General features: G+C 39.5%; 1 protein-coding gene across 1 annotated transcript in view; it reads right to left on the bottom strand.

Moving 5' to 3' along the window:
- ARFGEF3 (ARFGEF family member 3) overlaps positions 1-14,471 on the bottom strand; it is a gene marked incomplete at both ends in the record, with an annotated part of 80,075 nt that overhangs the window by 13,672 nt on the left and 51,932 nt on the right. The window contains 13 exons of the mRNA XM_079532687.1: positions 576-698; positions 1,873-2,017; positions 2,690-2,869; positions 3,380-3,525; positions 4,763-4,896; positions 5,910-6,224; positions 6,692-6,842; positions 7,990-8,100; positions 8,351-8,566; positions 8,859-8,966; positions 11,076-11,241; positions 12,142-12,308; positions 13,647-13,730. Of these exons, the coding sequence (XP_079388813.1) occupies positions 576-698; positions 1,873-2,017; positions 2,690-2,869; positions 3,380-3,525; positions 4,763-4,896; positions 5,910-6,224; positions 6,692-6,842; positions 7,990-8,100; positions 8,351-8,566; positions 8,859-8,966; positions 11,076-11,241; positions 12,142-12,308; positions 13,647-13,730 (2,046 nt within the window). The remainder of the gene's footprint in view (positions 1-575; positions 699-1,872; positions 2,018-2,689; positions 2,870-3,379; positions 3,526-4,762; positions 4,897-5,909; positions 6,225-6,691; positions 6,843-7,989; positions 8,101-8,350; positions 8,567-8,858; positions 8,967-11,075; positions 11,242-12,141; positions 12,309-13,646; positions 13,731-14,471) is intronic.

Genomic DNA, 14,471 nt, shown 5'->3' on the forward strand with positions numbered 1-14,471 from the left:
CCTCTACTCTGAAGTTTGGTGAAACACCAAGATTACACTGAGACTTGACGCACTTTGTCTCTGCTGTCCTCAGTAACGCAACAGAAAAATTAATGCTTATGATCTCAATCAAGGTTCAGCAGGTTTTCAGCACTGCATATGCAAAACACTGCTGAGGTGGGAAAGGGTGCAAAGAAGCCATGTAGCTTTGACCTCTAAATATAAGACATACCATCTGTTACAAACAATCTGTGCTGTCACTGCACAGTGCCAGGGTCATATCTCCATTATTGTGTTCTTTTATTTTTTTTAAAACTGAACTTACGCGAGTCCTGATGTAAATAAGATCAAATGACGAAAACATTTAAAAGAGAGAGATGTATCTTTGCTTCTATTATAACTCATGGCCTTGATAGCATTCAAAATGTTTCCGAAGTTCTCTTTCAATCATTTTGGACTTTATTCTTGAGAAACTGAGACACTGCTTCTCTTTTCCCTACAGTACTCTGTATTACAAAGCAGGATTCTCATTTTTGGCAGAATCAAGTTTGACATAGCATAAGTTAATAAAATATAAGGAAAATAAAAGCATTTACCCAGTCCTTTCACAAACTTCATAAGGCACATAATATAACTGGTGGCGGCATTGGCAAAGACCTGGATGCTGTCAGTGTTTAGGAATGCTTCAAAGACATCAAACACTGGGGCCTGGCGTTTCCCTGTGGAAATAACAAGATGAGGACTTTTTCCCATCCCCCATAAAGATGAATTTCCAACAGCTTCTAAACAATTTAGCTGAATCTGTAGGATCAATTCTGTTCCTGGAAGAGACAGAAATGCTCCAGTCATCTCAGAAGTAAAAACTAACATGCTTTTTCCTCTTTTGCTCCCAAGGCAACTCGCGTAACCCTACATTGAAAGTAATGCTGACTCCTTTCTTCACAACATCTATAAAAAATATCTACTTACCAGTGCTCACATAATAAGAGCAGGTGCATGCAATCAGCAGTTGTGTAACATTTTTGTTTGGTGGAGCCTTAGTCCTAACTGTCAAGACGACACAGCAGTCACACTGAAAACTATTCTGACTCTTCTGATACAGTGACAAAATAGCTTCGCTTTTCCTAAGTAGCTAATCAGTCTACAAAAGCTGTATAAACTTGCATTTTGCCATGATAATAACAGATCTGAAAGACAAAATTTCGGATGCAAACCATACCCCTCATGCATGGCTTGTAACATTTATTAACCTGTAAATGTGTCAAAAGGACAGACTAACATTATTTGTCCTAACTACCCAACTTCCATACTTGCAATCATCTCTGAGAGAGACATAGGATCAATTGTAAAGCAAATGATTTGTAACAGCACTAGTAATTAGAATCCCTGTGATCGAGTGCTTGGACAAGTACCTACCTGGAGTATCGCACCAACTGACATTGATGTTTAAGAGGAGGAGGTTTCACATGGTAAGAAAGATGGTTGACACGAGAGGCAGTGACTGTATGCAGTCACTACAGCAGGGCAGTGACAAGAACTCAACTATGCTCAGCACTCACACACTACCATTTTGAACTCAACTATACTCAGCACTCACACGCTATCTTTTTGCTCAAAAATATTCAAGTAGGTTTGAAGCATTTTTGTCTTATTATACTCATCTGCCAGAACTGAAAGGATAGAAATGAAATTATCTCTGCTTTTACTCCCAACCTAATAAATCAGATACATTAGTACAGTCTTAGAGTATAACAGTGCCTTTGTGAGCTATACTGTTTCAGAGTATCTATTCAGGTCAGGCATTTAAAATGTACTGAGTCATTTCTTGGGGCCTCAAGGAATTAGATTGCGAAACAGAAGAATACACAAAATAGTCAGTGCTGAAGACCTTACCCATAGAGTATTCTCCTACAAGGTACTCTTTAACCTCTGACTTATTGCCGCTGTGAACTGTTTCCAGGGCACTGAACAGGGGTCTCCATCCTGACTGGATCTGGGTAGAACACATTTCCACCAACTCTCCTATGGAGGTGACCACCTGCAAACAGTGTAGGAAAGGCTCAAAGAATAAAACCAGAACTGATACAAAGCTGGACCTGCAGAAGGAATGAGGAAGGCTTTAAACACGTTTCTAGATATACTCTTTTATCTGGATTTCAAAATCTAGACTTTTTTTTTTGTTAGATAATTTAATTAAATAACTTTAAAGCCAGATGCACTTCTACTAAAGAGCTAGTCTAAGCAATAAACAGGTAAGTAGTCAGGAGCAGAGTTCTGAAAACAGCGCTTCTGCATTGTATAACATTATTCTCTAAAGGTACTGTTATAATGCCTGGTGTGCTAGAATCTTGGGAAATATAACAATAATTTGGTAGGTTCAAGCATCACATTTGGGTCTGCTCCTGAAGGAAGACCTGACTGTGGAATAGGGCCACACATGTATCATTCACAACTGCTTTACAGAAGAAAAATAGTAAGCTACATTGAACAGGAACATGTCAAGGCTCTTTTGAAGTACAGAAAGATATCTGTATGCTACCATAATGCTGATTTAGGTAGGCAGGGCCCTCCTGAATTCCTGAAGATAATTGAGGGACACCATTTGAAGGGCATTTGGGAAATATTCAAGTGGATCAAGTGCACTCTGCTGACCATCCTTCTTATGGGCATGGTAGGTCAGATACAGGCACCCTAGTCAGGGCCGACTTGCCTGGTCTTGCACATCCTCATCACACAGCTCCAGCTGCATGATACGCTCAAAGGGGCGGAAAAGTGACTCATTAAAATGAAAATGAGAAGGTTCATTCCAGTCTGTCAGCACTTCGGTAAGGATGTCATGGATGAAAGAGACAGCCTTCCGAGACACATGCCTCTCCTTGTGACAGGCAGCCTGCAGGGAGAGGAAGAGTATAAGACTTCACCCAAACACAAAAGCACTTCATGATGCCAAACCCTAATGAGAGCTTCATCATGACTAGAGAGCCCATTGCCAAGAAAATGGGAAAGTACTGCTATGGAATTGGGTGATTGAGACTATGAGCTGCTTGGGGTCTCACAGATGCCTAAAGATTTAACAAAAATTGAAGGAGCAGACAGCTAAAAATAAATTAAATAATAAACCCCACAGAACAGATCTCATGTCAAGTACTACCTTTTGTTGCTACCAGGTGACAATTTTTCCCTTTTAAAAGTTTTTATGTATATACGTCATATTTGATAAAAATTGGCATTTGGTCATGCTTATATTTGGCCATTTATGGAACTTAAAAGTGAAGAGAACAGATCAAATAGGACACAATGTTAAGGGCTGTTACATATTTCAAGAAGACCATTAAGCCTTCTTCAGCTGTTTCAGCTTTGCCATCCCTTGTACACATTCCCATCTTCTCCCCAATCCTACCTCCACCAGGTGAGGTGCCACCAGGCTCCAGCAGCGCATGAGGTGGAGCAGTGGGCGGGATTTACTCCTCACAATTCTGAGCATGGCATCACCAAGTCGGAACAAGTGAAGTGCACTTCTCCTGTCCTGGGTGGATTTTACTTCTCCTACAAGGGAGTAAAACAAAATAAACAGAAGCGTAAACAAAAAGCTGCTCCTTCATCTCTGGATGTCTAAAGAGAAATGTAAATCAGGTTCAAAATTTATAATGCTCAGCCAGAAAGAAATCAGTGTAAAACACAGCTTATACCTGGGTAGGTAAAAGAACAGGAGATAGACCCAAGCTTTATGAACAATGCAATAAAAACATCTCATTTTCCTTTGAGGGAAGATTTTTTGGGAAAGTTTTTAAGACATAACGACTTGGAAAATAATGCATTATAATTCAGTTATGATATCCAGTATGGATAAAAGCAGACAAGCAAGGAGGTAAACAATTGTTACTGTGAGCCAAAATAGTAGTTGTGAAGACCTTTGGTGACATCTACAGGAAAGAATATAGACTGTACCACACAATTGGTGAGAAGCATAGAATTTGAGAAAAGGATCATGTGTTCTACAGCCACTAATACTTTTAATTCCTACTGAAAACAATTCATCTTCCTTTCCTCTTATAATATTTGAAAATACACTTCATTGTCTCATTAGAATATGCTAGTTTAAAATGTGTATATGCCACTTTCAACATAAAAATATATATCCAATTAATTGCCCTACCTTAATGTGGATATCATTATTACTACTACTGTTGACTTATTGCTACACATAATGCCATACCTTTTTTTACTTAAAAAAAACAAACAAACAAAAATGATTGGAGACAAGGAGGAACCAAAAAAGAATGACTAATTTTTATACTGAGATAATGCTAAGTAACACCCCAGGGAAAGGAGAAACCAATTAAGTTTTCATGTCTGCTACAGGACAGACAACTTTCTACAGGTTTTGTACTGTAAGGTATATTCTTCACTTTGCTGGGGAAGAGTAAGCAGACAACTTCCACTGCTGAATTTTTCATTTCTCAATTGCATGCTTCATTTGTTATCACTCATTTTATGAACACTTCTAAGCAAATGTCCTTTGAAGCGTCTCACAGCAGGGGTAGATGTGGTCCTTGTCTAAAAAAAGTTCTTCGGCTTTTCTAAAGATTTTGCAGCACTCCTACAGAAAGATCTTATTAGAATAAATACTGTTTTCTTTATACCCTGAAATTTAAGTGGAAAAATTAAAACCTTTAGAAAATGTTGCAAAGTACTAAAAGGTAGTACAAAGCTAATTTTGCAAGCCATATAGCTGTATGTGAGACAAAGAAGTCTGTGTTTCTTTGTTTGTTTTTTTTTCTACCTGGCATTGCTAGGGAGTAATCAACTGTATCTGTGACAGAATGGAAAAGTTGGGCCTGAGAAGCCTTCTTGAGCTGGTAAAGGAAGCCTGCCAGTGCCATCAAATTTAACTTATCAGCAGCATCTTCAAAGAGCCTGTGAATAAAAGAATAGAAATCAACTGAAAAATTCATGATATGGAGACTTAAATGTATTTGCAAGAGGAAAACCTTTACATGTACATAACTGCTGTGTGTTGCCTCTGGCAACACACACAGCAAGACCTTGATCCAGAAATATTATCAATTGGAGGGTGGTAGAGTGTTGTAGGACCAAACAGAACCCTTCCAAGATACAAATGCAGCACTATAACAAAAAAGCACTTTTTTAAGGAATCACCACTGCCCCTTAAGTGGATCTTAATTGCATAAACAGTTCATAAACAATAATTACAAAAACTAATATGCTCAGCTCTCCCAACTTACATCATCAGAGCTTTCTGCATCATAGCAGTTTGCTCCATCTGTAAAGCCCCTTAACATGACAAAGAATTGAATTTAAGTCTTAGATCTAAAGCTGCTATATCTGAATTGCTATGTAGGAATATAAACAAGAGCCATTATTTTCAACTGCAATGAGCTCTTAAGATTTAAGAGATAAACCTGTACCCTTAAAATTTTGCACAGATTGGAGGCAAGTTTCCACAGAATCACAAAGAAATTTCACATGGTACAGCCAGAAGTTAACACAACCATGATTCCCTGATTCTGTTTTCCATGAAACACTTTCTTTTGTTCTGACAGTAGGAACTGCTTCCATTCCTTCCTGTCAAGGCACGACACCTATTTTTTTTTTTTTTTGTCTGCTTTAATGAGCAAACAAAATAGATTAACTTACATGCAAGCAATAGAACTACCACTCCTAGGATGCATGTGATTTACTGGTGGATTCAGACATACCCAGCCCAGCGCTTCCAAAAAGCAGGGCAAGTACAGCAAAGGTGCAGAAAACCAAGTCTTTTAAGAGCTGCTGGCTGTGATACGTAGCTCCCCTGTAAAACTCAACTGAAGCAAGTGGCTGCAATAGACATAAGGATCAGGGCCCACTGCATCACAGAAAGGTCTATGTTGGTCTTGTTTTAGGAGCAGAGAATCTAGTGACACTTTTACCTGTCTGCTTGTGTGGAGAGTGTGAGAACAGCCTTGGCAGCACTGGTTCCACACAGCAAGCTGCCTCCACGGAAGTCGAAAGCTCTGCCCTTACTGCTTTCCTTGACAAGCTCCTGGATGGAAACTGGCTGAATGACAGGATTACTGCTGAGGGTGGTCTCCTGCTCAGGGGTCTGTTCCTGAGGAGTCTCTCCCAGCTCAGTGTCTGAACGTGGGCCTCCAGGTGCCTGCTGTGACTGGGTGATGGTAAGGCAGGGCTGGGAGGTGCCATCACTGAAGTGGGTGTGCTCCAGAGTGCTGATGTACTCACACACCCTGAGAACAGAAGGAAAAGACGGATTAAAGCCACAGAACAACAGCTCTTGTGTCCCTAAATCAGAGGACTCACTGAAGAAATGCTTGAGTCTCTACTCAAGTCAGAAGCATGCTGTAAGCAAAACTCTCAGACACATCACAGACAGTGTGTCATCTTACATCCCTTGGCCAACCATGTCCTCATATAGCAAACAGCCTATCTGAGGAACTTGAACGGCCATTTAGGTTTCAGGATCTGACACAGTCTTCTGACAACACTGAAGTTTCTAAGCATTGATTTAGTTTCCAAACAGATGTGGAAAGAAGTGATTTTTCTCTTACAGATATTTAATTCAATTTAATTACAGTTAATTCACTCTGTTACTGGCTATGAAGAAGACTCCCAGAGTATGTAAAGTCCTTTTTCTCAGACTGGTACTTCATGGCAAGACATTGAAAATTATGTTTCTTTTGGGAAAGCTAAGTACCTGAACACATGAGGCCAGCAGTCTTGATTGTGGCTTCCCATCTCCAGGCCCACATTTAGGACTGCATCCATACACAAAACATGAGCAGTGTGTAGGCAGACACCCTGCACTTTCCCCATCTGCTCCAGTTTCTGCTCCACTTTCTGTTTCACTGCAGCACAAAAAACCAAAAAGAACATTGCCATCTCCAGCTTTTAAACAAACATTTGCTTCTTCATATGGTGGTAATAAAGGTATACAGCCTGAAAGCTACAAAAGAAGTTTGAATTTAGATAAAAAACAAACTACAGAATCTCATTTTTTCCACATAAACATAAGGCAGTTTTAAAATGAAAACCCCCGTGGACTGATTTTATGAAAAATCAGTCTGAGATTGACACCCTCTAGCCTCAAATTCACATCTTATTGCCCACAGAACATATGTAGCATTGCCAGCAATAGTACATGTTCCTATTCTGTGCTGGCTGGATTTTTATTTATTTATTTTTTACTAAAATCTCTTTTGCAATAGAAAAAAGGGTTTGTGGATTACACGGCATTTCCATATAAAAGTCCCAACAAAGAGCATTTGCTAATGGCCTCTGGCCACTACTACTACCTCTTTTTTGCTTCTATGCAGGCTGGCCAACTCAATTCAGTTATATCGAGCAGAGTGCTCAAAAGAAGCTTACCCTCAGACCTCAGGTTTGTTTTCTCTACTAAGACACTGAAATCAGTGCCAAGTAGGGTCATCAGTGCAACTGTATACTTTGTTATGGGTTTCTTGCCATTAGAAATCAGATGTTACCTGATATCCAACCAGCCATAAAAGACATTATTGACTTTCACTGTGTGAGGAACTTCTGCACAGGGGTGCAAAACATTTTAGCTGGTATAACTTTTCTTTAATTTCTTTAATTTAATTTCTTTAATCGTTAACTTCCTTTGACATGATTCAAGACAAGTCAGGTTCGGTTTATGTTCTCACACAACACAGCAACAAAATACTGTTTTTCTGATGCCCTCTCATTGTAAAAGTGCCACAAAACTTGGGAAGTGCACATTAAAAAAAAAAACAAAAAGCAGTTAACCTTACTTGCTGTTTAGCTGATTTCAGTTCCATATAAATTAAAATTAACATGACATATTGTTAAGAACCTACCACAGCAAGACATTTATTGAAACCTCTAGACTTACTTGCCCTATGCCTATAAAAAAATAATCCCCCTCTGTCGTTCTTTTGTGTATAGCAAAGTACCTTCCATCTGCATCTCTGCAAACAATATGAGATAAGGTAGATCATTTAATCACATTGTCACCTTGAGCTATAGCATCACTGGGCTCTTGGATTTCTTTTTCTTCTTTCTCTTCTTGGACACAGGATGCAGCAGCCATTTGGGCAAGAGCAGATGCACAGTTAGCAGCAACTCCTGTAAACAAACAGCAGAATGTTTAATTAGCTTTTCCTCCTTAACCTCAAGCAATCAGAATAACAGGTTGAGTCAAGTAAATGGATGTATATGTCTATGTTGTAGGTAAGGTGGGTTCTATGAGAAGTTCTACAGGTTCCTTGATCATCCCAGACTAGAAAAGAATACTGCTTTCTCTTCCAAATTCACATAGGGAAAGTTATAGTTCTATTTTGTGAGTGTGCCACGGCAACATAAAACACAGCAGTACCTAGGGCACAGCTCAGGCGGGCTGCTCTCCTCAGTCCATCCAGACTCAAACATATGGAGTCCTTCTCCTTTTGGTTCTGCTCTTTGGCTCCTTCTGCTCCCAAGATGAATGCCAGCCCCTTGGAGCTGCCTGCCATGCGACCAGTCAGCGGTGTGGACAAAGTGTCAATCAAGTTCTTCCAACAGCCAATTAAGAGGTATCGGGCAAAAGCAACTCCTGGAGTGAGAAATGCATTACTATCACTACTGGAAAATGACATAACAGCATCTCTATTATCAACAGTTGAAAAATGTAAAAAAAGAAGTCATAAATGTCCCCTGCATGCTGGACTTCAGATGGTGGTAATAAAGGTATACAGCCTGAAAGCTACAAAAGAAGCTCATATGCAGGATACACTGATACACTTCCTCCAAATCTTAAACTGCTGTTCTTAAACCCAAGTGTGTTTACGATATAGAACAATTCACCATTGGTAGATACACTTGTGCTTACAATATATTCTCAATACCTGCAACAACAGAATCATCTGTCTTCTGATTCTGGGAAAGAGGAGATTGAGCTGAAGCAGATGCCATCAACTGGCCACCAACTGTACTGCTTCCCAAGCCATCGATGTCTGACAGAATATCAAAGAAAACAACAGATTACTTACTACTCAACAAACAGATGGCAAAAAGAAAGTATCTCTTACTGGATCCACGTTCAAGCAGGTTTTGGCGTCCCTGATTTCTCATGTATGCTTTTTAGATTCTATTTTCTGGCAGCCTGGTGAAGCCTTGGTATAAACATAAGTTGTGGCACTTTATATTCTTTGCCTGGTATCACCAGCTTTTTCTTATAGAGTGGAAATACCCTTACTCCCAAGAGGTCCCTGAAATTACACAGTCAGTGGAAATTCTGGTAAAGATTACATGGTATTTCTTATTGTTTTGGACCTTCTGCACACTTATGCACAATCTCTGCATTTCTGAGTATTTCCTTTAAAATCTTGCTAAATCCTGTAACCATGTGTTCCCATATCTCACAGTCCCCCCGACACACTTGGATCCTATTTTCTAAATGGAATTGTTAGTGGGTTAGACCTACATGGGGTCAACATTTACTCCAACACAAGAGTAGTTTGCAACACAGAGAAGCCTGACTTGCTTCCTAGAAGCCCGTCTGTCTCTTTTTCACATAGCTATCATTTTTCCAAAAGTGTTTGTTTCAGCTTCCCAACTGACCGCTCATCATACAATATTTAAAGGAAAAGCTGGTCTCAACACAGTCAGCAACAACCTCTCAGAACATTGCTCTCTGATTACCAGTTAATGGCTCAGCTGAAGCAGTGTTCTCCATACATACACTGTTCTAATTACTTCTTTGCAATCATACAGTATGTACATTCAGAAAGACAGTGTATTTTACACCACTGTAGTATCATAGGCACCCTGTTGCCTTTCAGCAGATCATATAAGATATTTTTTTCTCTCAAATGAAGCTAAGGATTGTTTTTCATTACTTGTTAGAGATGCTCTGGGTTTTCAGCTTCTCACTACTGCCATTTGGCATATCCCTAGCATAGCACAAATCTGAGCCGAAGGGGGAAAAATCTGTGGAAAGCTTCCAAGACCAGAATCCACTATTTATATTTGTTTGTACCAAAGGCATACAGAAATGGCTTTGCTATGACATCGAGAAAACAGCAGACTTACCACTCATCATTAAAAGGTACCAAACCTGCTGTAACTGAAGTTGAGAGAATTAAAATATGCTCTGGTTCAGTATACAAATCAACCTTTCCCGTCCCCACCATACTGTCAAACATTCTTCTGTATTCATTTGGCCAGAATATGCAGAACTCTCCTTTATGCATACACTTAAATGTATCCTCGGACAGATTTTAAAAATTTCAACACAGTGGTGCTACTAAAGTCATCCTATGGAAAGAGAAAACTGCATATCACATCTTCATGTTGTGTAAACTGAAGAAGTTCAGAGAAGTTCAGTGAGTGACCTAGCCTACAACTGACTGGAGAGCCTAGCAGCTGTGTGATTCAGGTATATTCATTATATACAACAGGGTCCAGATTACAAGTCATTTAAATAAACATAATATATTTTTTAAAGGTAACCAAAATTCACATGATTTTACACATAAGTTATTAGGAATACTAGTAGGATACTGGGTCCAGTAGCATTTAAAGAAGTGTATTTCTTCCTTACAACTCCTGAAGTCTATCAGTATCTCCTGAAGCAAAAGGTAGCCACCTTTCAGAGAAAATAAAAGTGCCTTTTTTTTTTATTTTTTATTTTTTAATTCCATATCCTCATCATTTATCTTAATTAGCATGCATTCCTCTGGAGACAGTAAGGAGGAGTCTCTGTTCATCTGGATCTTGATAATAACTGTGCCTTTGAGACATTGCCACCACACAGATGATAACCCACAAGTTGAACAAACAAGTCATTCCAGTCTAATTACCTTTGGGTCACATTGACCACAGAGATTCAAGACTACTATGAAGTTTCAGTGGATTTATTTGTTTTCAAACCCAGAGTTTAAAGTTTCCTATCTGACCCAGAACAAGCACTTTGGTATTTGCCACCACTGAGTGGTGCACATTAGTGAAACACCACTCACTGCCTGATTACACAGTATGTAATGGACCAAAGCAGAGTGTTATTGTAGCTTGTTTTAGACACAATTGGAAGTTAGTTTCTGCCATCATAACATTGTACTAACCAGTCAGCATGGTAATAAGTGGAAGGCTGTGTTCTTCAGGGCTTCCCCAGTATCCAGCTTCCCCTAGCATGTTCCTTTCTAGTACCTGGTGGTACAGTTCTTCAACCCAGGCTTGGGAAAATATCATCAACACTCCACTGGACTGTACCTGCTTCATGAACTCTTTCTGCAGGCAACCGCAAAAGCCAGAAGTAAGACAACAGTAAGTTCTACAGCATGAGCTTCTAGCACTAGATCCATTCCTAAGCATAAGGTGATGCAGAAGTAGAAATGAAGTTATACAAGACTAAGAACTAACAGAGAATTATAGCATGTCTCTATGGTGAAAATGACATGAACATAATTCTCGTTGGAGAATACACGAATGAAGAGCTTTCCCTTCTCTTATTGTAGATCATGCAAGACACAAATAATAATGACAGTTCTCATACAGCAACAAAGGCACAAGATGATCTCTTACCATTTTCACAGGGTGGGGATAGAATCTCAACTCCATTAAAAACAAATTTGTGGCACCTAATGCTGCTTGTCCAGCAGTCAGGCCCTTTTGCACTGAACAGCTGTCACAGACAAACTGGGGTTCAATTAAATACATCTGAACTATTTTCAGTAATACTTAGGTATTAAAACCTAATTATCTTTCACTCAGACAACTGATGCCTTCATCTGTATAAATGCAAAGCTGGTATTAAGCAAGACATTTATTAATATGCTCAGAAGTATCTGCAAGATGAAGGCACACACCTTTATAGTAGGGACTAAAAATACTTAATATATGACACACTGGCAGTGAAGATTTGCTACAAAGATGCAGCATCCATCAAAATGACTGCTTCTTTAATGATAATCAGTAGGCAGCATTCATTCCTCCCTGAATTGCAGTGAAGCTGCGTAATTCAGATGCATGATGTTTATCATGCAAAATTTATAAGTAGTTTGCTTCATTTGCAATTATTATTTCTCCACTTAGCAAGTATCATGAAGGACACTTACATGCGGGCTGCTTTATGTGAAAGGAAATGAAACAATCTCTTTTCAAGCATTTTCTCTGTATTCACCAACTCACCAGCAACACGGGAGCTTGGGGAGGCTTCTTCCTGTAGTAATCTGAGTTGGCCAATTTCAGGTTTAGCAGCAGAGTATAATGAGAGACCATGTAGAGACTGTCTGCATTCATCAGAGTTTGGAAGCTGAAATTTGGGTTTCCTTCAAATCCTGGTGAGTGCATCGTACCTAACAAAAACACCATGTGAGCTCTCACATTTTACACAGATTTTGCCTGGAAAAAAAGATCAGAAACTAACCCTAGCATTCCAGCAGCAACAGATTGCTAGAATAGTTAATGAATTGTCAGCAGAAGTTGCTCTATTTAATGTACTAGGGAGTAGAGAACAAAACAGACCATCCATAATGCAGTGCTACAGCACACAAAAAAGTCCAGTCACAGTCCAGCAAAGAAATATGCTTAATTTGAAGTGCATAAGGAGCACCAGTATTCATTAGGATGTCTGCCAGGTACAAAGCAAAGGGCAGGATACATCTGCAGTGGTAACCAGAAAGGTGAGGTGGGTAGGGGCAGAGGCACAGCCTGTGTACTTACAGGAAATTGAGCATACTTGGCACAAACGGTGCTAATGAGAGACACAGACCAGTTAACATCCCAGTAAAGTTGTTCCAGCTAAATGAGTTGCTGGATGGGGACTGGAGTGCTTAGCACCTTGCAGGGTCAGGCTGTAATCAAAGAATGGCCTAGGCTGGAAGGAACCTTAAATCCTATCCAGTTCCAAACCCCCTGCCATGTGCAGGGTTGCCACCCACTAGATCAGGCTGTCAAGGCATCATTCTTTCCATGGCCTAGAGTCATGTGTACAGATATTTGGAGTCAAACTGGCTAGGACTTCATTACAACTCCAAGCCCTGTTTAGTTCATAATAACACCTGCTTTTTGGACAGCTGAGTACTTGCCAGTCCCATAAACCATTATTTGTAAGCACTCAGTACTCCTGAAAACACTATCTGTATATAAGGTGTACCACTGGGCATGACTGTAGAGTGTAATCTCTTCTTCCTAGGTAGGATGGGCAGTACATACATTTTCCTCTGAGTTAGCTGGCCTACTGGTAGAAAATAGCAAATCAAGTACGAGCAATACTTAATCAAATTCCTCTGAGCTATCATCTGAGCCATGAAAAAATCCAGAAATGTTTGACTCCCTCCCACCATGAACCACAATATTTCATGGTTTTCACATCAAGTGTGAAAACCATATACCATTTCATATAACCATCTCATATAACATTGATTAGGGGAAATTAAGGAGTAAGTTTTCTCCTAGAGGAACATTTGTAATGAAACGAAAGAGAGAGCTTCCAAGGTTTGTTACATGAAGAAGCACAGCTGCGTCGCTTAGTTAGCTGCTGAAGTGGTTGACTGTGAGCATATTCCTCCCACCACAAATCTCATGCCTGTTCTTAGACAAAATACAACAAATCATCAACATTAAAAAATTAAAAAAATAATAATTAAAAAAAAAAATCCACACACAGAAAAAAAAGCAAATGTTTTTCTTGCCTCGTGAGGGTTTGAAAGTTCTGTGCTGCTGCCTTCTCGGACTTTCCACTGACGTCACTTTGGGGGCGTGGATAAGGTGAATAACTGTTTGAGGGCGGATTTAGAGAGAGAGTAACTGTTCCAGGGTGGGTCTAAAAAATGAACAACTCTTTCAAGGGAGCAACCTTTGTGGAAGAGGGGTGACAGGGCTGGCCACACATTATACCAACACGGATTTCCACGTGTTTGTGGTAGGCTTCCTATGGTGAATGTTAACAAAGAATCTTTAGCTAGTCCCAAAATCACAACCCTGTGCTTAATAGCAGGCCTATAAGTAGCTTCAGTGACTCCATCACTAAAGTTAAAGATGAGTCTTCAGACTTTGCTGAGTGCTGGATCTTGATGTAGTTAGTACATACTGATTTAATATGTGGTATCTTACATAAGCACTTCTGGACCTAGAATAAGCTACAGTAATATCGACTCAATGTGAAGTGTTACATAAATGAAAACGTGGGCTAAATTGCTTATAAAAGCACACTTGTGTATAGCTGCACATAAAGGAAGCTAGTAACAAATAGGGCATGTATTTGAGTGTTTGGAAAAAATTTGACCTCTAACTCCTTCTAAAATATCAGAAAACATCTAACTATATTTGACAGAAGCTCATCCTCTCAAAAGGCTGATAGATAAACAACCTGCACTGACGCTTAACAAAACAAAAACCTTGCCACTAAAAGCTGTGCCATCAAAATCTGGTGCTAAAATGCTTGCTATGATTATTAACACCATGGCACACAATTATTAGAATTAATTCCTTAAAACAGTAATTCATGAGAATAGTGA

The sequence above is a fragment of the Tetrao urogallus genome (assembly GCF_951394365.1).
Source record: "Tetrao urogallus genome assembly, chromosome: 2".
Classification (NCBI taxonomy): Eukaryota; Metazoa; Chordata; class Aves; order Galliformes; family Phasianidae; genus Tetrao; species Tetrao urogallus.